The sequence below is a fragment of the Cibotium barometz genome, chromosome 15, assembly GCF_041138505.1.
Source record: "Cibotium barometz isolate CiBa-2024 chromosome 15, ASM4113850v1, whole genome shotgun sequence".
NCBI lineage: Eukaryota > Viridiplantae > Streptophyta > Polypodiopsida > Cyatheales > Cibotiaceae > Cibotium > Cibotium barometz.
Window position 1 is genome coordinate 33,996,438 of NC_141060.1, and position 26,472 is coordinate 34,022,909.

A 26,472-nucleotide genomic window follows, 5' to 3' on the forward strand; every position below is an offset into this window, starting at 1 on the left:
CTTTGCCCGTGTTACGGCCTTTTGACCGTGTTGAAATTAGAGCAACGTGATGAGCTATGGTGGATCAAATACTAGAATCAACATCATTAACAAAGTGATTAGCAAATAATTAAGATATAATTAGTGTGAGTAATTAGCAAATAGCTTAATGTAGGCATGGATAATCAAAAACCAGCAAATTCTCGTTAGGCCAATGCCTCAATTTATAGTGTTTACGTCCAAGCATCAAATCCCACTAATTAAGATGTAATTAGCAAATAGCTTAATGTACGCATGGATAATCAAAAACCAGCAAATTCTCATTAGGTCAATGTCTCAATTTATAGTGTTTACGTCCAAGCATCAAATCCCACTAATTAAGCCGTAAGTAATTAGCAAATAGCTTAATGTAGGCATGGATAATAAAAAACCAGCAAATTCTCATTAGGCCAATGCCTCAATTTATAGTGTTTACGTCCAAGCATCAAATCCCACTGATTTCTCCTCGATTCACTCCACCTCTCCTAGAATATCTCCACCTCTTTTGCTTGATTCTCTCCACCTCTTCAGTTTTCCCAAACTATCTCCCAGAATATCTCCACTCTTCCTGAATATTCTCATGCTACCCTTTATTCTCTCCTAGTAGATTCTTCTCACCTTTTCACAGGTTCTCTCACATTTACAGATTCTCTTTTATAGCCTCTAACCAAGGGCTTGTTCCTGCACACACCCTATTCACTTGTATATTTCAACACCTCCCCTCAAGTGAATACTCTTAGCACACCTGGACCCTATACCAAGTTTCTCTCTTACTTGATAGCCCACGACCAGTGCCTCAAGTCCCTAAACTCATAGTCCTTGACACTCTCTCTCTATGTGTCCAAGGCTACTACAAGTGCCTGCGACCTTGACTAAAGTGCTCACACATACATCTATCTACCACATGGCCTACATCATCGGTGGCTCAGAGGTTGTTTTACTTTGTTGGGGCAGGTTACATTGGGTTGTGGGGTCTCTCTCTCTCTCTCTCTCTCTCAGAAAAGATGATCCGACTCCACTTCCTTTGGAGCTTCCATGAAGTTTGCCGATGTTGTTCCTTCTCCACTGGGTTTGTTGTAGCAGTCTCTTGCCATGTGTCTTGGCTTTCCACAGTTGTGGCAAGTCCTTCCTCCTACTCTGCCTCTTCCTCGTCCTCGTCCTCGAGAGAATCCTCCTCGGGTGAAGAATGCTTTTTCTTTTCCTGCTGTTGAGTCGAGCCATTTCTTCTCTTTGCCTCTGCTCTCTTGCTCTACTAGAGCTGCTTCTATCTCGTGTAGCTTCACAATTCAGGTACATTCTTTAGTGTTGCTATAATATTTTCATATTCACCTTTGTCCACACTCTTCAGAAGCACTGCTAGTGCCTCATCATCTTCTACCTTTTTGCCAATAGCTGCCAGTTGTTACTTAATGCTTTTATATCTGTTCAAGTGTGTGATTAAAGTTTCACTTTCCTTCATGTTCAATTTGTAGAATTGCATTAACAAATTTATCTTTGAATTTTTTTGCTTATGTGCCAAATAATTTATTGAGTTCATCCCATGCATCTTTTGCCCATTGTATCCCTGTGATGTGATGAATGATTTCATCATTTAAATTGAGTGCAATAAGTCCCAATGCTTTTTCATTCTTGCTCTTCCACTCATTTTCCCCTCTCATCGCTGGGCATTCATCTCTTCCCTCAACTAGCCCCCCACAAATTTTTCCTCATGAGCAAATACATGGTTTTTGTCTGCCATGTGTAGAACTGCTCCCCATTAAATTTGGCTTTTTCTTATGCTGTACTCATGATGATGTGAAGGTGATCTTATCTCTTGATCCAATTTCAAGATTCAAGGGTAGTGTCTACCCTTTTACAACTCAATCTGGTGTTTAAGAGATGATTACAACAAATTTATCAGCATAAAATCACCAGAAATTACATTAAATCAAGGGTAACCAATTTGTACGGAATGGTTGGAGTATCAAACCAACTCTGAATTGCAATCTGAAGTTATAGGGATCTGTAGTATCAGATACATAATGGTTAATTTTGAACCCTCAATTGCACCAAAATACAGTGATTAGCACACTGATTAACATTGATTAACAAATTAATCCACTATTTGGTGTAAAAAAAATAGAGTATGCGAGGAGTCCAGATCTGGTGCCTTAGACTTCAAATGAGCTCAAATGCTTTCAAAGACATCAATAGCAATGAGTCTAGTAGAGGATTAAGTCAATAAACATAAGATTTGACCAAATATTGAATGCTTAATCTTTGTTTTATCAAAGTCACCTACAGATTTGATGAAGAGCTTGGATCTCACTGTAGACTTGATCAAATTGAATTCTAACTTCACCAGCTTGTAGAGCATGCTTGAAAACCCCTGGAGCTATGAGAAATTAGGCTGATTTGATTTGATGAAGACAAGATCTGCAAATTGCTCAGAAAAAACAGTGCCTACTAATCAGCGAATTTTCGGAGTTCTACGCGGCGGTTTGCACTTCTGATTGAAGTGGCTGGAGCACAAGGGTTATGGCTAGCTAGGGTTAAAAGAGTTTGGCCTAATGTTGAGTGTGCAAGGAGCTAGAGCTCCTCCACCAGCTGGGGGTACAGAGGCTAGTTGAAAACTAACTAAAATTTTGATTAATTTTTAATTATCTACTAATCCTAATTAATTAGATAATGGGCTCATAAACCTAATGGATTCTAGGCATAGCTCTGATACCATGTTGAAATTAGAGCAATGTGATATGGTGGATCAAATACTAGAATCAACATCATTAATAAAGTGATTAGCAAATAATTAAGATGTAACAAAGTGATTAGCAAATAATTAAGATGTAATTAGTGAGTAATTAGCAAATAGCTTAATGTAGGCATGGATAATCAAAAACTAGCAAATTCTCATTAGGCCAATGCCTCAATTTATAGTGTTTATATCCTCAATTTATAGTGTTTACATCCAAGCATCAAATCCCACTAATTTCTCCTTGATTCAATCCACCTCTCCCAGAATATCTCCACCTCTTTTGCTTGATTCTCTCCACCTCTTCACTTTTCCCAGAATATCTCCACACTTCCTAAATCTTCTCATGCTACCCTTTATTCTCTCCCAGTAGATTCTTCTCACCTTTTCACAGGTTATCTCACATTTACAGATTCTCTTTTACAGCCTCTAACCAAGGGCTTGTTCCCGCACACACCCTATTCACTTGTATATTTCAACAGACCGTTGGCCAGTTAAGGCCTCTGAACCTCCACCCTGAGGAGGGTTCGTGAATCGTTCCTCCTGGTCCAAGACCATGGGCACAAGCTCCTCCCACGTGATGGTGCTGAGCTTGCCACTGGTAATCAAAGACGAGTAAAATGCTGAGTACTAAGAGGGCAAGTGTGACAGCAACGTTATGGCCATGTCCTCTGACAATATCTCCTTCCCAGCCTGAAGAACTTCCTATTGAAGAGCCTACAGCTTGTTAATATGCTCCCGCATCGTCGACGAATTTGCAAGGCTCATAACCCGCATGTGTACTTCCAAGGAAATCCTCTTCATGGGCGATACCCTGTTGTAAAGAGAGGCCAAATGCTGCCATATACCTCTGGCCAGTGTCATATGCTTTACATGATTGATTACCTCCTGCAGTGTGGAGTTGAGAAAGATAAACGAATGGACCTTGGCGTTGACAGGATCCTACATCTGTGCCTGTGCCTCCCGATCCTTTCAGATCGACGGTAACGCCCCTTCCTCTACTTCCGGCCGTGGAATCCCAACAACGATGAAATCAACGAGGTCGTAAGACTCCAGAACAGATTCCATCATAACCTTCCATATGCCGTAGTTGTTCCCGTGTCCAACTGACGGTCCACCGAGAACGTGGGGAGTGTCGGGATCTTCACATGCCTCTCGGCCATCTCAAACAGATCTGCCATTGCGGGGATGTACTCTGAAAAGGGTGGGTCGGTGTGGGAACAAAGAAGAACTAACACTTGCAAGTGGCTGTCCAGCAAATCAACCTGCCGTCCTCTTGCTTCTCCTCCTCCCGAACAGTCCCGAATAGTCCACCAATCAGCAACACAATAGTCCCCCTCTTGCTCACATAAATCCCAAGAACTATCTAGAGCCTAGGCTCTGATACCATGTCAGAATACGCAGCGGAGATGATGACCAGATCTAGGAACACAAGAGCAAAGTGCAATGCAAAAAATCACACCACAAGAGAGAGAGTGGTAGAGGCGTGTAACTCTGCTCTATATACACAAAAGAATCCCGGAATACTACAATGCTGACAAGGGGACTGGGGGCCATTTTATATGGCCCCCCAATAGCAGTCGGCCCACTGTAGGGGGGGCAGCTGACAGGACACAAAAAAACCCCATGACTGCTAAAATGTAGCGTCGGCCAGCAGTCAGCAAGGGGGGTCGACCAGCATTAGGGAGGTCCACGACCTGTGCAGAGCAGTCGGCCACCTCCATAGTCTCCACAGATGCAGTTGGCTAGGTTCAAGGTCCTTCTGCCACACCACTACAAGACTGCCTCTTATGCCACAGAAAAATAGAAAAAAATGGGGAGAAAAATACGGGGAGTGAGAAAAAATGATAAGACACCTACAAAGGGCGGGCACACCCACAACAGAGGCCCTGATGTATATGTATAGATAGGGGATGACTTCTAACAGGTCCATGGATGTTACAATGACTAATTATGGTGTGCAACCTAGGAAACATCACCTTATCAGGAAGTTCAGCACATACCAACATATCATAGTGTGCAGTCTTCATCGGTTTACTTCCACTTTCTAATATCAATAATATATGTGCATGTGGCAAGCCTCTTTTTGAAATTCAGTATAACAGACACAAATCCCAACACCTTTCCAATTATTACTTTTTTCACCAATAAGTGCATCATGTCCTTGTGTTTCTCATAAAAGACCCGAGCTGTCAAGTTAGGTCGATCTTGGGGAACCTAACCAGGTAGTAAGGCATTGGTTATTTCATCCCACTTAGGATTGCAAGTGAAGATAATAAAAACAGGTCAGGTTTACCCATCTTCCTAACAATTGCCATTGAATCTCGGTACAATTGATGCATATATCTAAGATGGTAGAACTACCCAGCGCCCAACAATGCCCCCAGAGACTCTATTGACCCCATCACTTGAATTAACCATATCTGCAAGACCTTGGTATACTTTAGCACACAATGCTTTCTGATTATTGTGTATCCATACTAATCTAGATTCTTCCATGCTACCATATGCATTAACGATGTATTGTTGTTGCAATAGCCAACCACCACATAGAAGGCAAGCATTTGTATCTTCCCTTATTTGTAGTCTATATGCATAATATTGCCGTTGGGTTACAGTCTTTGTCTCCTCATTTGAACCTTGTCTATTCCTACCATTGAGTGGAAATCCAATCCAACATGCCAACCATCCTCGCCTCGAGGAAATATAAGAACATATAATAGAGGCATATATGAATGGTGCAAGTTGGATATTTTTTATATAGCACCTGTGTGTGACAATATTTGAATATCTGTATGCCCCCACATGTAAATCATCCCCTTGACCTGGCATGATAGCTGCTACCTCACTTCCTATAGGAACTAAGTATTGCCTTGAAGTTGATCGCGATTCAGTGATGCTCAGATCTGCATGTGGACTTGACTGCTACAACATTTCTCTCATTGTATGAAGAGCACATGCATACGGATTATATCTATACATCATTGTTTGCAACCTCTCAAGTATATTATGATTTAAAGAAGGCGACGAACTTGGTTTAGACGGTTGCGGGGCGAGACACACGTGTTGCATCCAAAACTCGAAGCCGACGAACTTGGTTTAAACTCAAGTATAAACAGCTCCTAACCATCTTTAAATCTCCTTTAACACACAAAATAGGGAATACTAACTTCCTTTTAAAACATTCTTAATTTCAAACACCAACATAATATTCTACTTCAACAGCCATTATCACACATGTGACCCTGCTCCAAATAGACTCAGCTCAATAAGAATGTAATTCTTAGAGAAGTTTTTAATACATACATGAGTATAACGTATACAAACCATTTCGTAGATGAATAAGTGAGCATAACATATACAATCCATCTCTTACAAAGATAAAGGGTAATAACATATACAATCCTAGAGGTAGATAGATACAGAGAGAGACAGAGAGAAGCAATAGAAGTTGACACAATAAAAAAAGTGCAAGAGAACAAAATAAGAGAGAAGTATTAAATTCGAGAAAATGAAAAATTCATACATGTAGCGAAAAGAGAGAGCCAATTCTCCAAGTCGCAATACAATTTGTGCCTTGAGAAAGAACATCATTACTCTCACCAAAACCCTAGGCAACTACCCGAGCTTCTAACATACGACTCATCTTTTTCATAATAGCATTGAGTCGATTAATCGATATCTCAAGACTCAATACCTCCAAGCCTAAAGTGTGTACTTGATCTTTTAGAGAATCCACTTGTTCTTTACATTGTCCATTACATCTGCCTTGACGTTCCCCAATTTCAACATGCATTTCTCCATGAAAGAAATCATGTCTAGTTGGTTAGCCTCCATCCGACCGTTACTGTCAAGGACGTGGTGGAGATGATGAGACAACTCGTCTCTTAGCATATCTCCCCTTTGGCTGCCACTTCCACGGATCTCATCCCAAAGGGCTTCTAAGTACTCCTTGCAAGGAACTTGATTTTTCTCAGACCGCTCGCATATGTTGGCAATATTTTGTAGACGTTTAGAGTTTGGTTGTCTAGATGGAGACCTTGACCTAGCAAGGTGTTTTGCAGCTCGAACATTTATCAACTCCGATGATGGAGTAGACAAAGCTACTTCTTCATTTGTAAGAATCCTTCACTGCCAGTACATCTCTTGAGTGGTTGTTATCATTCTAAATCTCCATTTACTGAAAGTCAAAATTAATATCTTAAGGCTCAACAAATCTCTCTCCATATCTTTGCCAATATATAACCAACCCTAGAAACCTACCTATACAAATGTTGATTCCTCCTAGTAAACTATCATAGAGATATATATAAGTGTCTCTCTATATTCTATGTATAGGCAAAATCATAAAAATTTTAAACTTTTTTAATAACGTTCTGAAGTTAAAACAACTATTCGCTAGAACTCTCTCTACAATCTCAAAGGCAATAGTCTAATAAATGGAATGTTTATAGCTTATGTAGCTAAGCACACCAGTATTGTAAATTGTTTAAACATGGTAACACACTCAATGAGATTAAAAGATAAATTTTAGAGAATGTTTTAATGTGCTCTCTCTCTCTCTCTCTCTCTCTCTCTCTCTCTCTCTCTCTCTCTCTCTCTCTCTCTCTCTCTCTCTCTCTATGTATATATATATATATATATATATATATCTCGCTCTCTATATCTAGGCAACCATACAATAGACACACAATAGATAGAGAGCGAGAGATATATATATATATATATATATATATCTCGCTCTCTATCTAGCCAACCATACAATAGACACACAAATAGATAAAGACAAAATGCCAACAAAGAAACCAACCTCAAGTTGAGCAGAGAATTGGATTCGAATCACTAGCTTTGATGCTATCGTCCCTGTGCTTCCTTCTACACAATCACAGGGAAAAACCAAAAAAATAATAAACTTATGATCTCTCTATTTTTCTAATCCAAATACGCGATAAAATGTAACAATAACTATTTGTGTATTACATGATTGTATGGGACAAAGAGAGAGAAAGACAAACAAATGGAGAGGGAGAGAGATAGAGAGTGAGAAAGAGACATCCATCAATAATCTAAAAGCTTATTACATTATCTTTACCAACTTACTTAAGGAATGCACTTCAGAATTTCACTAAAAATGAAACGCTTTTCCTCGGAGCTCCTACATCTACTACCCACAAACATCTACTAGTAATCCCAATACCGAGGATTAACATCATCCTACCCACATCAAATCCAAGGACTTGCCATTTTGGGCTAGAATGGGATCCAAAAAAGCCCAATTGTGGCATCTCCTCAAAGAAGACAGTATCTGACAATTTATTATTGTCATAAGTCAACTTTAAGATATTTAATGACATGTCTTTGCATAAAACATAATCAAACTATACATTAATAACAATCATGAACTTTTTAATATTTAGCAAAGGGAGATTATAAGAAAAGAATAAAAAAATAAAATCCATTCAAATATAAAAAACAATCTAGAATCGAATCCATTCAAGAAGAACACAACCAAATTTATTTCCGGAGGAGCTTATGCTTTGGGACACACACATGATACTTCCACACACACACACACACACACACCCCAATCACATACACACAAACTTTGATAAGCTCCCATATATTGATAAACTTCCATAATAAAACTTTAATATTCTTTACTTTCTCTCTCTCTCATGCACACACACACACACACACACACACACACACACACACACACACATACACACATACATGATACTTCCACACACACACACACACACACACACACACACACACTCACTCTCTCTCTCTCTCACACACACACACACATGATACTTTCACTCTCTCTCTCTCTTTCTCTCTCACACACACACACATGATACTCTCTCTCTCTCTCTCTCTCTCTCTCTCTCTCTCTCTCTCTCTCACACACACACACACACACACACACACACACACACACACCAATCACAAACACACAAACTTTGATAAGCCCCCATATATTCATAAAAAAACCATTTTAAAAAGTTTAATATTAAAAAAAACATTTTAAAAACTTTGATAAGCCTCCATATATTTTAAAAACACACACACACACACACACACACACATAGTCTCTCTCTCTCTCTCTCTCACACACACGCACACACATGATACTTTCACTCACTCTCTCTCTTGGATGATGATCTCACGAGGATGCAGCTAGAGCATAGGAGAGCTTGCATGCCATGAGTCTTACACGCGAGGAGAGAAGGCAAGAAGGCCTTCTATCGAGATGGTCAGGAGCTCCTATTTTCTTGGATGATGATCTCACGAGGATGCAGCTAGAGCATAGGAGAGCTTGCATGCCACGAGACTTACACGCAAGGAGAGAAGGCAAGAAAGCCCTCTATCGAGATGGTCGGGTCATCATTGATGGCCGGCCCATGGGTTAACAGTTTGGGGCCTATGGGACACAGACCAGGCCATTGACAGAGATACACATGGCAGTATGGAACTGTAATGGTTCACTATGGGTGCAGCCTGGACGACTGGAGCATGTTATGGTGAGGAGAGACATCATACTTCTGACAGAGACACATCAGAGCCTAGAGAGAGGGCTACCTTGAGTAGAGGGATTCTAGTGGGAGTCAGCATACAGGAGGACCACATGCCAGGGTACCTCGAGAGGGTTGGGGGGAGTAGCAGTTCTATTGAGACGGGAGCTACAGGGGAGACTGAGAGTGGTAGCACAGGATCTAGAGGCCAAATACATGTGGAACCAATGCTTCCCCCGAATGACCAACAATCCTCACTAGACTAAGCCTAGTATCTGGGATGATCTCCTCCATACTACATCTCCTCAATCTCCCTCTAGGCATGATATAGTAAATGATGCAATCTGTAGCCTCTTGGCCTGGGAGAGCAATGACTTGCAGAGGTATGCCTGTCCTTGAAAAGACTCCCAACCAACTTGGATGATAGTCTCCATGAAAGGTCCCAGAGAGCCACTCATGCGGAATAGCTGTATCGATCTGATTAATACGAATACGAGAGCCCCTAAGATGCTGAATGGATGCAACTCTCAATCCTCCCCGAAAGACTCCTAGAGGTATTCCAAGCAAGAACTGTGTATGCACATCTCTCCCATCGTGACCACTGCATAAAACGAGCAACAAGTGGGTGACCGGCCTCATCCCTAATGAGTCGTTCCACATAATAGGTTGTTGGTTGGTCATCCTTATCCTCCATGCTCCGACAATGGCTGCAATGAGAGAAGAAGATAATGCCCTGATATCAGCCTCTATGAACAAAAATCGTGTTCTGGACATCCAGTCTCTCCCAAACCCGAGGTGTACATCCAAAAATTTGAAACAAGAAAAGATCCTTCCAAGGCTCACTGCCTAGTAGGAAACCTCTGACCACAAGTTTGTAGAGCAATGCCCTGCACTGAACATCCGAATCGATAATATTCAAGCCCTCCTCTCATTTGGGCTGAATAACTGTGAGCCAAGCTACCCTAGCACGAGTGTCTGACGTGCCATCCAAACCCGACCAAAGAAATTTATGGATCTATCTCGGCAATTGACCAATGCACGCACGAGAGAAGCACCAACAAGAGACAATAAACCAAGCAAGAAATACCTGATTAGCCATCAAAGCTCTAGAAGCTAAATCTAATCTCCTGGAGCTCCCATGAAGGAGCTTCTTTCGAATACTCATAAGTACCAGAGCAAACTACTGTGCAGGAGAAATATGAATCCCAAGTTGGCATCCCAAATATCTAGCAGTGCATCCTCTACTACTGATCCAAGTAAAACCAAGATCTGCACCCCAAGCAACTCTTGGTGAATCACTAACCCAAAAACCAAGAGATTTGTGCCAATTAATGAGTGCCCCTGTGTTGCCAAAACAAAACTCCTTTAGTGCTACCTGGAAGGAACATAAGCATATATGTGATGCCTCCAAGAACATGGCAACTCGGATCTCTAATACATAAAACCACAAGGCAATGACCCGATTTAGAGGTGCTTGTAGCAATAAAAGTATGCCCCCCTCTGTCAACAAGCACCCAATCATCCACATAAAATCTATCTAACCGTGCATAAATATGCATAAATATATCCTGCATCCCTTCTCCTGTTTGACCATGAATAAAGAAGAGTGGATGGGCTCCTCGAAATGTCATCCTCATGCCAACAATCTCTGAATCGAGAGTATAAACCACTCCCAAAATGCTCTTTCAAGAGGATGCACACCAAGCCCTCATGTCCACCTCTTTTATCCATTGGCATCTCAACCATGTTAAAATCCCCACCAATAATCCTCATGCCAACAATCTCTGAATCGAGAGTATAAACCACTCCCAAAATGCTCTTTCAAGAGGATGCACACCAAGCCCTCATGTCCACCTCTTTTATCCATTGGCATCTCAACCATGTTAAAATCCCCACCAATAATCCAATGATCGGCAAGAGGCATTAGCGTAGTGAGAGATTTCCAGAAGACAATCCTCTCACCTCTATGCTTAGGAGCATAGAGGTTGAGAATACCAATGCGTGTAGTACCCTGCATAAGAAGGATCCAGTGCACTCTCGTAGGCAAAATGACACCATGTCCAATGATGCAAAGGCAAGATTAAAGTTGAAACAAAGATACAAACACCACCCTTGGTACCAACAACTGGTGACCAAAAGGTGTGTCCCCAGAGAAGCTTGCCTAATCTCCCACACTGGATAGCATCCAATTTATGCTCTTGCAAGAGAAATACATCCATAGGTCCACCTAACTGCACAATGAAGCTCGGTTTTTACAATTTGTTTCCGCCGACACGGAAAAAAATCCCCAAGACCCTAAATGTTCCAAGAGATAATCCTCATAAGGACTCGGAGTAGGAATGACCAGATCTCATGGTCGACGAAGGACCCCCTTTAGAGATGGAAGTACGTCTCGCATATGTAAGGGAGGAAAAATCTGACGATGTAAACCTTACCTTTCTCTTCCACTCCGGCCAGGGCTAGTCCTCAAAACTAGAGAGGTACCATGACAATGCGAATGCGCAACATCATCCTCAAGGGTACAATCATCCTGTAACTGTAATGCAGCATCCTCCTATGAAGGATCCAAATCATGTGCCTGCAAAGCCTCATCCTCCAAAGAAGGATCATCCTGTGAGGCAAGAGTTGCGTAAGGATTAGGGTGCTCCACAAGGGGTGCGGGTGAAGGGGCAGGTATGGGGTCCGAGGGTGCCTGCTCTATCGCTAACCACAACCCAACGTTGTGTGGTCTGTTGTGGCAAAGGAGCAACTTGAGTCTCAGCAACTACAGAAGGCATCTGATGGGTAGGACCACACCGCCTCCTAGCATGGCCCCTCGATCTGGGACAATCTCTAGCAATGTGGCCCTGTCTCGACGGCAAATCCAACACTGGTCAGGTCTGCCTACAATCTCCATCCTCTGGCAAAAATGAGATCCATCAAGTCTCTGAAGCATAATATGGTAGTCAGTATAATCGATGGATCAAGAACAAGCCCAAGGACCCGGGGTACACCATTAAGAGTGGCGGTAACAACCGCGAAGCTGAGGCGGGAGAGCTTGGAAGGACAGGTACCTCTAGAACCTGGCCAAAGGATGCCCCTATGGAAGCTAAATGCTTCCAATAGGACTGAGGAAGAGTAGGGAACCGCAATGAGCCCGAGGTAAGGCGCTAATCCTCTGCCACTCGATCAAAGTTTTTTCGTAGTTTTTTAATTCTTTATTTTTTTTAAAAGAAAAAAAAATGAAATTTAAAGTAGATAAAAGTGGAGTAGGTGTATATTCATAAAAAAGAGTGGGGATTTAGATATACAGGGGCTCCCACTAAAGTTAGGAATGACCACTAAATAGAGAATATCGAAGTCTAGAAAAAAAATTAGGCGTGGCTAACTACTTTATTAAATGGACTACAAATTAAGGAGTTTTGGGCACCTAATTAATTAATAAAAAATCTATCAATGAATGCCACTTAATACAACAAAGGTTTAGCAATTTAATGCATCCAAAGTGTTCTAAATGAAGCTTGATTTTTTTCTCCTAATGAAGCTGGATTTTTTTGTCCTAATGCGTCCTAATAATGAAGCTTGATTTTTTTGTCTCTAAACCTTCCTAATTACTCTACTAATCCAAAAACCAATAGAGCAGTGAAATCAGTTTTAAATTAGTGTTTCTAAAGGATTGTTGATCTTTCTATCTACCTAAAAGCACCTAAAAACACAAAAAAAGGAAGCATGTAAGTGCTATATGTAAACAATCTAACATAAAAAACAGAATGCAACAAAACACCTATGCAACAAAACACCTATGCATCATTTTTATGGTTATTCTAATGAATATTGCAACTCTAAATAGAGAACTACATCTATTTTACAATTTGAAAAACGCACAAAATACACATGTATAAGCAAAAATAAATAAAAATTAAAGAAAACAAGCTCTCATCTTCTTCTACTTCCAAGTTCGCACATCAACCACGCATTTTGAAAATGAAATGAAAGAGCAAAGGAGCTCGTTCTTTCACTTGCACACAAAGATGGTCACTTTGACGCAGCTCCATCTCCATGGGTAGTGACCTCTGCTCACCTTTCACACACACTCACAACAAGCACACTAGCATTGATTAAGAAATCATTAGCAAGAGGGTTAACAAGAGCAAGGATCAAATTGCAAAATGGGAGGATCTTTTGCATTATGAGAAATTGATATATAGGCCATAAGTGTCCCATATTGTCATGGAACGTCGGTCAATAAGCCTAGAGCTCAAGGAATGACACCCTTGCATTCAAAGAGCTCCTTCTTTCACTCCAGAGCTCCATCTCCATGGGCGGTAACCTCTCCTCATCTCTCACACTCTCTCACAAGCACTCAAGCATGGATCAAAAAAATGATTAGCAAGAGGGTTAACAAGAGCAAAGATCAAATTGCTAAATGGTAGGGTCCTCTTCATTATGAGAGAAATTGATATATGTACAAGGCCACAAGTGTCCGCACTTAAAGTACTATGGGCACCCTTAACATAGTTTTGGCTTATTCATGGCCTCAATACATGATTACAATGTGATCCTCAAAATAGATTTATAAAGCACCGTCATTGGTGGGAATCTCTACAACCTTCTCTTTCCACACACTCTTTAAGTAGGAATTACATATTTAACACCTTGATCATCATAGGTGCATGTCCATTGGTTGTTGGATGCCAAAGTCTATCTCTTTGTTGCTCTTGGTGGTGGTGTGTTCACCTTTGCTAGTTGGTGTGCCTGCCTTTGTTAGTTGGGCTTACTATTTTAAAAGAATACTTAGGACTCTTTAGTTGTATGATTATTTGTGGTGATAACTCCTAGCCATAAAGTTTTTCTGAGATGGCTTATAAGGCGTAAGAAATAGCATTCCATAAATGTTTTCCCTTAAACATACTCAAAGTATGGCACTTTTAACATTTTTGAGTGAGCACAAATGGGGGGTTAAGTTTGATGATATTTATGCATCCTATCTACTTAATCCTCTTTTTTTGAGTGAGTATACATCCTATCTATATCTTTAAGTTCTCTTTTCTCTTCTCTACAATGTTACATGGATTTGTCTTTACAACATGGGGTTTCGTTCATTGATGTATGTATACATCCTATCTACATAATCTTGAAGTTTCTATTTTCCCTTCTCTATAATGGTATATGGATTTGTCCTTACAACATGCATGCGTGCATGGGTGTGTTGTAAATACATTAAGGCTTTTTAGAAGACCAAGTGCCAAAGCTTTGATACAATATAGTTTACTACCTTCAATAAGCACAACATGGGTGAGTGTTGTAAATATACATCAAGGCTTTTTAGAAGGCCAAGTGCCAAAGCTTTGATAAAATATGGTCTACTTCCTTCAATAAGCACTACCGCAAGTCACAAATGCTTCAAAATTATAAATAAGTTGGTGAGCTGAATTGAAGAATAAAAAATGCTCTCATGTGAGAGTTCATGTAGGGGGCATTACCAAGGAGTGGTGTAATAGACAAAGCCTTAACTCATTTGATTGAGTAGCTTCAAGAGAATTTATCTTACTATGTATAATGAGAGTGGGATCATAGATTCAAAGATGTTTTTTTTTAAATCTTTGTTATAAAATAAAAATAAAAAGTGGTGCTTTGTGACCATCTACATGTTTTTAAAAAAAAAGCCTTGTTATTTTGGGAAACTTGTGGCTTGGCCACAGGCATCCCCCACTGGTATGAAAACACAAACATATTAACTTCACTTACATTAAAAACTTTCAGACTTCAAATGTGCAATGGCTACAGCTTTGCCAATTTGAGTGTGCCCAACACACATGCAGGGTTGATATGTGGGCAAGAATAGAAAACTCCCACCTTACACCTTGAAATACACCTATAACTCACACAGTTTCCAGCCTCACAGTCAACTCCTCACTTGAAAGTCTACATGTAGATAAGTGAGTAATCTAACATTTTGCAATGCCTCCAGCTGAGCTCTATTCCTTAGGTTATGATCATTGATAATGGGAATTTCTCAACCTACAACCGCCAAGGCAATAAGCTTTGATGGATTAAAACCTTTTGGTAGACCACCCTTTCCAACGTCAATCCGAATGAAATGCCTCTATTGAGCATCTTCTGCAGATATTATCTCCAAATCTCTAATATCTCTTTTTAGTACATTGACAAGACGTCCAATGGCCTCCGTTTCCTGAAGCAGCACCTGCATACATTCAGTCATGGCATGGTATATTAGTAACTACTTAGAAAAACATAGCACATAAATTACATAGTTTACATTCATATATATCCTCTCATATCTGACTCTCACACTACATATTGCATATTCTTAAATCAGCATGATCAATGCACCGAGTCTGATGCGCCCCAACAACGATAACATCAATTGGTCATTGTCATACATAGACAAGCAACTTGCATGGTCACTCCCATCTGGTAAAAACTCCATTAAAACCACATGAAAATACACCCGATAAGCATAAATGAGTAACTCATGTCACTTTCTCTTATAGCATCACCCTGCATGGTATCTCATTCATCAACAGACAGATACTGCTCCTCAAAATTCATATCACTGCAAATATGCCAAAGCAGGCTGGATGGAGGTGAAACGGAAGTAAGCGTGCATGAATTGTTTCTAGCAAGCGTGTTTTGCTACTATTAAAAATAACAGCTCCCACCCAATTGAACTGAACCTTCAGTGCTAACCGACCACTATCACCTTTGAATCAAGGTAAGGCCTCTAGCCTCTGTGGCTTTGATTATCGACACAGCACTATCAGCTTTGAGTTACATCTATTGATCGAATTGGGATTTTACATGTTTTGTGAATCAGAAATTTGATAAAAAGAACCCAAGAAAAGGAAAGGCTGGCTGGAAAAGAGGGAGATAGGGACAGAGGGAGTAGGGGGGGTCATGATTCATGAGGGCAACTCAAGAAGCTCCAACTTTTTAGGCACATAGCCTCACCAAATGCCCCATCTAGCTGCAGGCAACGTACTGTCCTGAGAAGAGGGAAAACTTCATCATGTGCTGATTGAAGATGGAGCCCTCTAGGTGTGGGTTAGAAATAGAAACCTGCAGTAGGAGGATAAGGCAAGATGAGAAAAACGAAAAGGAACAGTGGGAAAGAGGACCAAACATATGCTATTAAATATATATATATATACATAGATGAATCTAGGAACATGCCCAAATTCACCTTTCAGGAACGTGCATGTTATATACTCATGGTAGTCAACCCACAAGACTATATAACTGTCAACTCCATTATGCATAGTATGGACTAGATACTACGACATCCCCACTAACGTCATCAGTGCGCAATAGTGGGTGTAGAACACTGTATCAAGATATGCTCTAACACACGCACTCCACACACACACACACGAGCATATATTCACACAAAGCCCTTCGTACTGAGTTTCTGTCAAACCTCTGGAGATGCAGTGCAGACTCAGCCATAATGAAGCCTTGCACTAAGGGAAGTAGCAAATATAAAGAATTAATACAACAAATAAGTAGTTGATAGGGCAAATGCACCGCTAAAGATTGAAAGAATTAGCACAATATCGATTGGCCGCAACTCGGATGAAAACTTCACAATGTGAAATCTGCATGTCAGCTAATACGGCTGAATTATATACCTAGATGAATCCAAGCACATGCCCAAATTCACCTTTTAGGAACGTGCATGATATATACTCATGGTAGTCAACCCACAAGACTATATAACTATCAACTCCATTATGGATAGTATGGACTAGATACTCCTACATCCCCACTAACATCATCAGTGCCCAATAGTGGGTGTAGAACTTTGTATCAAGATATGCTCTCACACACGCACTCCACACACACACACACACACACACATAAGAGCATATATTCACACAAAGCCCTTCATACTAAGTTTTTGTCAAACCTCCGGAGATGCAGGGCAGACTCAGCCATAATGAAGCCTAGCACTAAGGGAAGTAGCAACTAGAAAGAATTAGTACTACAAATAAGTAGTTAATAGGGCAAATGCACCACTAAAGATAGAAAGAATTAGCACAATATGCTGGGTGAGCAGCAGATGGCCACCCGCAGGAAGCAAAAAGAATGGGAGTGGAAGAACTGGCGAAAGGGCAGAAATGGGAGGTGGAGCTGAGGCGGTGGGAAGAGGGCCACAGGAGGAAGAAGTGCAAATGTGCAAGGAGGAGGGCCGTGGGAAATAAGCAGGGAAGGACGCCATGTAATTTTTAGATTTTTGTGTAGCAACCTAACCAGGCCCACTGCTGCTGGTGAGCAGTCAAGGCTTGAGCATGGGTGGAGGATTTTGAAACATGGGCAAAAGGTTTGAGGAGAGATGCTCATGCAAGCTGCCACTTGAACAACAATGTTCCCCCCTCCCCCAAATGGGCCGCCTAGTTGCACACCCAGTACCCCAACAGCCTTGCAACTTCCCAGTATTTTGCGATGTCAGAGGACTCCTGTATGGTGCCAGATATACCCACTCCATGGTTGCTAGGTGTAGGTTGAAGCAACCCTGCCTATTTCGTAGAAGGAACCTTCACTTTCTGGCAGATCTAGCATGCTTGGACATGTTGATAGACATCCCATATCATTTTAGGCCAACAGAATGATCGCTCCAGCTTCTCCAATGTATTGTTAGTACCTCGATGACCTCCGACGAGAGAGTCATGGGCATCATGAAGAAGTGCCTGTCACTTTTCCCTTAGTATGCACAGCCGGTTCTTGTAAAATAACTAGCAATCATGGATGGTATAGTGACCCAGTTTCAACTAGAGGGCCAATCTATACTCAGTTCCAAATTCCAAAGAATCCTTGTATTGTGTCTTCACACTATCGAGATCTTTTCACTATATTTCAAGCAGAGTGGACTCCTGCAAATTTTGAATTGTGACTTAGAGCATCGACAACGGGGTTATTCTTGCTTGCTATTGGAAGATATGACTCCATCTAGCTTGTCTATCACTCCATTGGGCATTAGGCATGGGTTGCAACCATTTAAGTGCATGATGATCTATCTTAATTGTGATCTGACTCTATCTGGCTTGTTTATCACTCCATTGGGCACTAGGCATGGTTTGCAACCATTTAAGTGCCTGATGATCTGTCTGAACTGTGAACTCTCTCCCATAAAGGAAAGGCTTCCAATGCTTAAGAGCTATCATCACCCCCAATAACTCTTTGTTATACAGAAAATAATTCTTTTCTGCATCATTTAATTTCCGACTATAATAAGCCACCAGGTGCCCTTCTTGCTCGAGGACAGCTCCGATGGCTAAATTGTTGGCATCGGTAATCACCTTGAAAGGATCATCCCATGAAGCCAGTTTGAGAACCCGAGACTCGAAGGCAACTTTCTTCATCGCATAGAATGCCTCGAGTGCTTTGCCCGAGGCGGACACTTTCTGCCAATGCGTCTTCACGCCTTTGAGTAGATCTATAAGCAGTGCTCCCAAGTCTGAAAAATTGTCCATATGTGACTTGTATGCTTGACAGAGACCTACAAAAGAGCGGATCTCCCGAGTATTTTTGGAAACATCGCATTCGAGAATTGCTCTTATCTTTTCAGGGTTGAGGCTAATCCCGTTTGCACTAATAACATATCCCAGATAATGGATTTATTCTACTCCAAATTCGCCCTTTTTCACATTGATGTAGAGCTCATTGTCTTGCAGAAGTTGCAAGACCTTTTCAACATCCTACTCATGCTGCTCTACAGTAGTAGAATTGATAAGTATATCATCTAAAAAGATGAACACACTTTCTTTAAGCTCCACAAACCCTGAGACATCATCTTGTTAAATGTCACCAATGCATTGGTGAGGCCAAATGGCATCACCACAAACTCGTCGTGGGCACGTTCAGTCCTCAAGGCTATTTTTGGAATGTTAGCCGTAAAGATCCAAACCTGGTAATAACCACTCTTAAGATCTATCTAGGACTTTACACCATTGAGTCGCTTACGGATATACTCAATCCTGGGCATTGGAAACCGGTTTTTCACTGTGAGCTTATTAAGTGCCCTGTAGTCTACGCATAATCGTGTGGACTTGTCTTTCTTTTGCACAAACAAGATAGATGTAGCAAAGGGCGAGGATAAGGGCTAGATAAAACCAGCTCGGAGTAACTGGGAAAGCTGGTGCTCCAATTCGCCCTCCAATCCCTTAAAAAGCGATAGAACTTACTAGGCGGTTCTATCTTGGGGACCAACTCAATGCAATGATCCTTAGGACAACTGGATGGGAGCTACGGCGGGGGGATCATGCTTTAGCATTGGAAACTGTGTTAGGAGACCATCTAGTTTTTGCGTCAAAGGGGTTGTTGACTTAATAAACCGCTCGCTAGAGACACAAATCAAAGTGCACTCGGCTCCTTTTTTGATAGCTCTTTGGGCCTGGGTGTGTGAGATAAGCAGAGTACTTGGAATGCTCCTATTCTCGCGAATCAAGATAGACTCAAGAACACCATCAACAATAGTGAAAGTGTCTTGCCTCCAATCACGAATAGGTGCATATATCTAAACCACTGAATGCCGAGAATCATATCACACCCAAAAGAGGTGAGACAATGAAGTCTTGCTTGGCAAAAGAAACATATGTTCTCCCCCTTATACTGCGTTTGCTCTTCTGTTTGGAGATATCCACTAGTAATGCCCCCCTTGGCCTTTTCAAGTGTTTTCTTAGGCTTGAAGTCTTTATCCTTCTTGCATCCTGAGGTGCTCTAGAAATTTTTCTTGTTGTCTTTGCTATTCTAAGCTCCCTTTCTCCCTTGGGATGATGACTGTTGAGTGGTGGATGATTGCTATTGGGGTTTGGAGCTAGCCTAGGTCTGCTTGGGCTTATTACCTCTCAACATCATTTCCTAACTCTGAGCGAGAGTGAGCCTTGTCATAGGACTATGGCTCAAAATTACGTACAGTAAACGTAATGTTAGTATCCAAGCCTCTCATGAACTGATTCAATTTATCCCCCTCGGATATACCTAACTCATGTGCTGACATGATTATTCTATTAGAGTATGTCAGTATGGGAGACCCGTTTTGGGAGAGTCGGTAAAACTCATCCACAAGATTAGAAACCATTTTTCGAGATAGCATATGAAGGTGTCCCATACATACTGAGGAGCCCCTATGATCGGGTCTATATTTAGACTCGACCAATGCTGCCACCAGGTAACCTCTTTGCCAAAGAGGTGAGGTGCTGCCAAGTGGACTCAATCTTGAGGATCTAAAAGCTTAGCCAATGGAACATATCCTACAAATTGAAGAATGAATTGCAAGACTGCAGCATGATCACACTTACAATCATACTCTAAAATTTGGTTGAGCTCATATGACCGTGGTGGTTGGAGTGGTGGAGGAACTCGTTCCTTGGTGCGCCAGTGTAGGGAGAAAAGACAACATGTTTGCTTGCATAGCAGCTATCAACTACTAGTCCTTGAGTTGCATAGCTTCACGTTCAAGCCTTTCTCAAGTTGCGTGGTCTGTGTGTCTTTGGTCTTTTTCAGCCCTTGGTTTGGTGTCCTTGGCCCTTTGTTCATCCTCACATCGAGCTTCTTTGGCCCGTCGTTCTTCCACCTTTTTGGCGTCTTCTGTTTGCCTTGGTGGTTCATGCTCAGGAACAATCTTTCCAATTTTGAGAGCTCTTTTGGCTTTTCAGCTGCTTTCTTGGCTTTTTCAGCCGCCTCCTTAGCTTTATTTTCTTTGGCTGCAGCTTCTTTAGTCTCTATCCGTTGCCTTAGAAATATGTTTTGTTCCAAGAGTAATTTGATAAAGTCTTCATTGCTTTGTAGAAGCGTTTCTATAGTGGTCGTGTCTTCCTTGTAGATCTCTCCTTCCATATCTTCTTTGTAGCTTTCTAACAACGGCTCTCATGACATTGTGGATGCCTGGGTGGTTTTTCCTGACCGCAGTTTTATCATCCACGAAATGCTCTCACTTTTGGGTAGCCAAGTTGGTTTGCAACCTACAGCTCTGATACCCATGTAGCATGCAATAGGTTGATTATCGTAATGTGCAACAAAGCCTTCTTTATACCCGTGAGTTTATGCAATTCCACTTTACTTTGAGAGAGAAAAGAAGGGAAATAAATGGGTTTCAAATGTTAGAAACGTTTCGTAAATCATGTTTCTATGCAACTACCAACCCCACTCAACACTCTTTTTAGTCTCACATGGTGTGACACCAAGATCACATGCATCACCCATCCAGAGTGCTTTACTTATGCACTCCTCATAAATGGAGGAAAGCCAATATGGGCTAAGCCAAAACCCAGGTGAGTGCGAGAGGGAGAAGCATTGGTTTCTAACATTATTTATACAAGGCATCAGCATGTTCAAATCAGTCTTGTGGAAGTAAGAGCTATTCAATATTCAAGTTAACATATTTTGAAATATGTATTGATCAACATGTTTTGCAAAATCCTATCAGTTTTTGTGTAAAGATGGAAACTTAAATGTGAAAAGCATAACAGTTTGCAAATACCTTATGCATTTCAGTAACACTCTGGTCATCAATTTTATTGTTTCCCGGAATAAATGTGTGTGAAAAACCACCAGTAGAGACCTGCATACGAGATGATGATAGCAACGCATTTACCCTTCGTGGCAGCTCAGCTCGTGGTCCTACAAGCTATACACCAAGTTAATGGTCAAAACAGAGCATAAATGACTTACCAAAGCACGAAATATTAAAAAACTCACATTAGCGCTTTAAGAATCCATATTTTTAAGCTATGGTTGATTCTGTATATGCAAAGCACATGGAAGAAACAAGCAGTATTATAACCACTAACAGCCTTAATACAACACTATAAGTTACGGATGCTTATGGAAGAGAGTTGACTCAAGGATATGGAAAAACTATTTGATATGGCTCTCTGCAATAATACCTGGGTGGAGCATGATTGTTGATCTAGTGCCACCGAAAGCATAGTTGAACAAGTCAAATGCAAGTTCTGCATGGAGGATGGAATCTTACATATACTCAACAATAAAGCTGCGGTGAAAGAAGGATGCCCTCTCCACAATTTGCAGCAATAGACTTCAAGCCATGGTGCTCGAGTTACACAAGTCAAGAGAATATAGCGGCGACATACACTGGATCAACAGTCATTCTCCTTCTCTGTGCTGGTGATGTTATTTTCATGATTCACTTTGATGGTTATGCCATCAATGAGCAAAAAATTAATTTCATGATGGTTGAAATCTTGAAAGGGCATTTGATTATTGTATTTAACTGGAACAAGCTAGTGGACAGGTAGACAGAGGATAGACCTCCCTAGGTCCACCTCAAAGTCCACCTCAGGCAACACCTCCATTCTCCATGCGTCCTTCCTGGAGAGTGCTGCATTTATATGATGTGTCAGGAGACTCTTCCAAGGCTGAGATCCACAGAGAAGTCAATATTGCTAATGCACTAGCAGGTTCTATAATCCCCAAGCCACCCTCATGCTTGCGAAGAATGACGATCTCCATTTGATCCTGGCTCTTTTGTATACCGTCAGACCCAAAGGCCACACCTTCTTAAACACGGACCTGGGTTCCAGAGGAAGCAATCATATCTCTGTGTCAACTAGAATCTCTCTTGGTGGCTCTTGCATTCTCCTTCATGGGAATGAACAGTGGCTTATTGTTGAACTTCTATCCACCTACATTGAGGAGGGAGAGGATTCTTTTTTGGCCACAAATCAGCCAGCATCTTCCCTTTGCACATGCATGGATTAATGAAAATGACTTCAGTATAAATAAGCAACCCACACACAAAAGAGGAAACTATATACCCCTCGACAAGGGTATCATCGCCAACAAGTCAAGACAAGTTCACAAGAAGGGAAGGCAGCAGTTCCAGATCCCAATGCAGAGGACCCTCCAAGAGTTGACGAGAAGTTCTACAAGATAGTATTGTTGATGTAGACATTTACCAAATGGTAGTGATGTATGTGAAGACACCTAGTATAGCCGGGCACTTTTTGTCACGTGCACACACCTTGCCATCTCTAATCCTCTATCTAATCCCTGATTTAGGCATCAGTTTAAGGCTACTTTAGGGCACTAGAAGGCTCAGACAGGCACAGTGGTCAAGCATCCAGTCAGGCAGCAGCATGATATATGTGTGTTAGCAATCATGGGCATTTATAGCACGCTGACCAGCATTAATCATGGCCGACCAGCATTTGATGTAGCTGACTAGCATTTTATTTGTCCAAGATGCTCGCCGACAGCAGTAAGGCTGGCCGACTTGTGCAAGGAGGGCCTATATATAGCTAGGCCAACATTTATTCATAATCATCTTTCTCCCTTTTGGAGATTCGTCTTAGATAAGTTTATTTTGGAAGGCCATTGGCCAAGCATGTATGTTACCTTTTCATGTACATAATACAAATACTAAAAACCAGTCTTTCTCTCTATCTCTCTTTCATGCGTTTTGCATTAAGGTTCCTACAAAGTGCTTAAGGGTTGCAATAAAGACATGAAGGCTTCCACTATGTCACATTGATATCAGAGCATCAGGTGCAGCCACATCTGATTCACTGATAACAAGGACCTGCAAACATAGCAGCCAGGTACGGGACGGGACGTATAATATGGCAAAGTATAATACGTGTATAATACGTCGTTTTTATCAAGCCAAAATAAAAAATGCCATTTTTTAATAATAAAAAACGTATATATATATATATATATATATATATATATAATGTATGTACACACACACACACACACACACACACACACACACACACACACACACACACACATACATACATACATACATACATACATACATACATACATACATACATATATATATATATATATATATATATATATATATATATATATATACACACACACACATACATATACATATATATATACATATATACATATATATATACATATACATACATACATACATACATACATACATACATATATATATATATATATGTGTGTGTGTGTGTGTGTGTGTGTGTGTGTGTGTGTGCGCGCGCGCGCGTGTGTGTGTACATACATATATGTACACACACACACACACATGTATATATACACATGTGCATATACAAATATATGTACATATAGACATAGGTGTTAACATGCATACATACATGAAAAACATCAAAAAAGGTTATATATATATATATATATATATATATATATATATATATATATACACACGTGTATATACTCATATATGTACATATACATATAGGTGTTAACATGCATACATACATGAAAAGCATTAAAAAAGGTTTTTATTAATGTATGTATTAGAAAAAAAAACATTCAGCAAGTTTTTTATTAATGATAAAAAACTCACGAAATGAATGAAAAAACAATTCATTTCTAAACATTCAACAACAACACAATTAACCAAAACGAGAGCTCCATCTGTCAACATGTTTCCTTAGCTCTGGCTCTGCAATGGTGGTGATCGCAACGGTTGGCACCACATCATCATCATCTCTTGTTGCAATGTCTATATCAATGAGAGGAATGGCTATGTTCGCACTTGCATAAGTCGGCTAAAATCGGCGATGACAGCCGGCCTAGGGTTTTTTTTGGCCCAAAATGTTTTTAAAAACTGCCACATACTTGCCAATGAGGTGATAGCTCAAGTGGTGAAGGTGTTTGCCTAGGATCAAGAGATCTTGGGTTCAAAACCCCCCTTGGTGCTTCCTCTGCAGTATCGCCACAAGTGGATAAATACGCCGCTATACAGGCGGGCAACTACGAGCGGTGAAAAATCGGTAACTACGGGAGGATCTTGGGCCAAAGGTCAATTGCGCGGGGGGGGGGGGGGTATGGATCCGTACAACCGTACTATACACTAAAACGTACCTTATAATAAGGTACGTACGTACAAATGAAACCTTGTTGTGTACTTCCTTTGCTGAACCGTGTTTGGGTGTGTGTTGCTGCTACTACAAAATCTAGCCCAACATTTGATATCAGAGCAAGTTCTACTACTGCCAAAGCACACCGTTGCTCACACCCTTTGCGACATCGCATTCCTGTTGTGTCTCTGGCTGTGCACTGTCTAGGGACCCTGCATTTCGGCCTCTTGTCCAGCTGCTGCCCGCATCCCGGGGATTATGGAGTGTCTTTGTCGGCGCCTTGAGTTCCTACATCAAAATTGGCCCTCAACAATACTTGCAGATTGGGGCTTTTCAAAAAATTGGTCTCACACGGCTTCAATTCCAACATTTGACCAATATAGCCCGGCTGGAGGCACCACCACTACTGCTCAACTCAACCCTCTAGAGGAGCAAGATATTGGGCGGTGCAATAAGAATTTTAAAACACCGTATTTTATCATACAATAAGAATTTTTTTAATATCATACCATATTTCCCCGTATGGTATCGTATCGTACGGTATCGAGTCGTATCGTTTTCTCAGTCTTCTCATCATCCTCTTATTTTTTTCTTTTCACCTCTTATTCTCCCACTCTCTTCTTTCTAATCCCAATTCCTATCTGCTTCATCTTCTCGATCTCATAACTACAATCCCACATTCTACAATTCCCAATCGAAACAAAACTGACAATAACTAGAATGTGTGGTAGCATCCCTCCACACTCACTCACCAGGGTCCCAACGCAAATACCTCATAGGCCATCCGTCATACAACCGAAGGCTCCAAGCATCTATGATCATCCCTGGAGCAAGATCAATATAAAAGTACTTCCCTGCTCTGCCAACAACTCTCACACGATGCACCACCAAGCCCTCGGTGATATATTGCATGTCACACCATCCATCCTATACATAGAAAAAGACTAGTGCATCCTCCTCCCCCAGAGTGAGGAGGCGCATAACCTGAAGAGGTACACTAGGACCATGAGTGATGAAGTCCTTCCAAGAAGGTCTCTGTGATCTAGTGGTTGGGTATGGCAACATCAATGTGCACAATCCTCTGACTAGTGTCCCTAAAATGTTGTGTATGCACCCCTCTCTGATCCTCCGTGAGTCTTTTTAAGCCTCTTCCAATCTAGCACTATGGGGAAGAAAGTCACCCCAAGAGGTCTACCATACACATCCAAGACCAAGCCATTCCACATAATGGGTTTTCTGTTAGCCTCCTCAACTAACCACCGAGGTACGTGAACCAAGAACCTCCTCATGCAATTTTAAGCCCGAAGAAGGGATCTAACGATGTTAGAGAGAAGCCACTTCAGAATAGAACCTTGCACGAGTGTCTAGTCAA

General features: G+C 41.1%; 1 protein-coding gene across 3 annotated transcripts in view; it reads right to left on the reverse strand.

The window, feature by feature from the left end:
* Positions 1-14,978: 14,978 nt before the first annotated feature.
* The window catches only part of LOC147631204 (nuclear pore complex protein NUP54-like), a 62,132-nt gene continuing 50,638 nt past the window's right edge, over positions 14,979-26,472 (reverse strand). For all 3 annotated transcript variants that reach the window (XM_086809546.1, XM_086809543.1, XM_086809544.1), the window contains 2 exons: positions 21,746-21,892; positions 14,979-15,451 (listed from right to left, as the gene is read on the reverse strand). In XM_086809546.1, the coding sequence (XP_086665672.1) occupies positions 15,353-15,451; positions 21,746-21,892 (246 nt within the window). In that variant the 3' untranslated portion in view covers positions 14,979-15,352. The remainder of the gene's footprint in view (positions 15,452-21,745; positions 21,893-26,472) is intronic.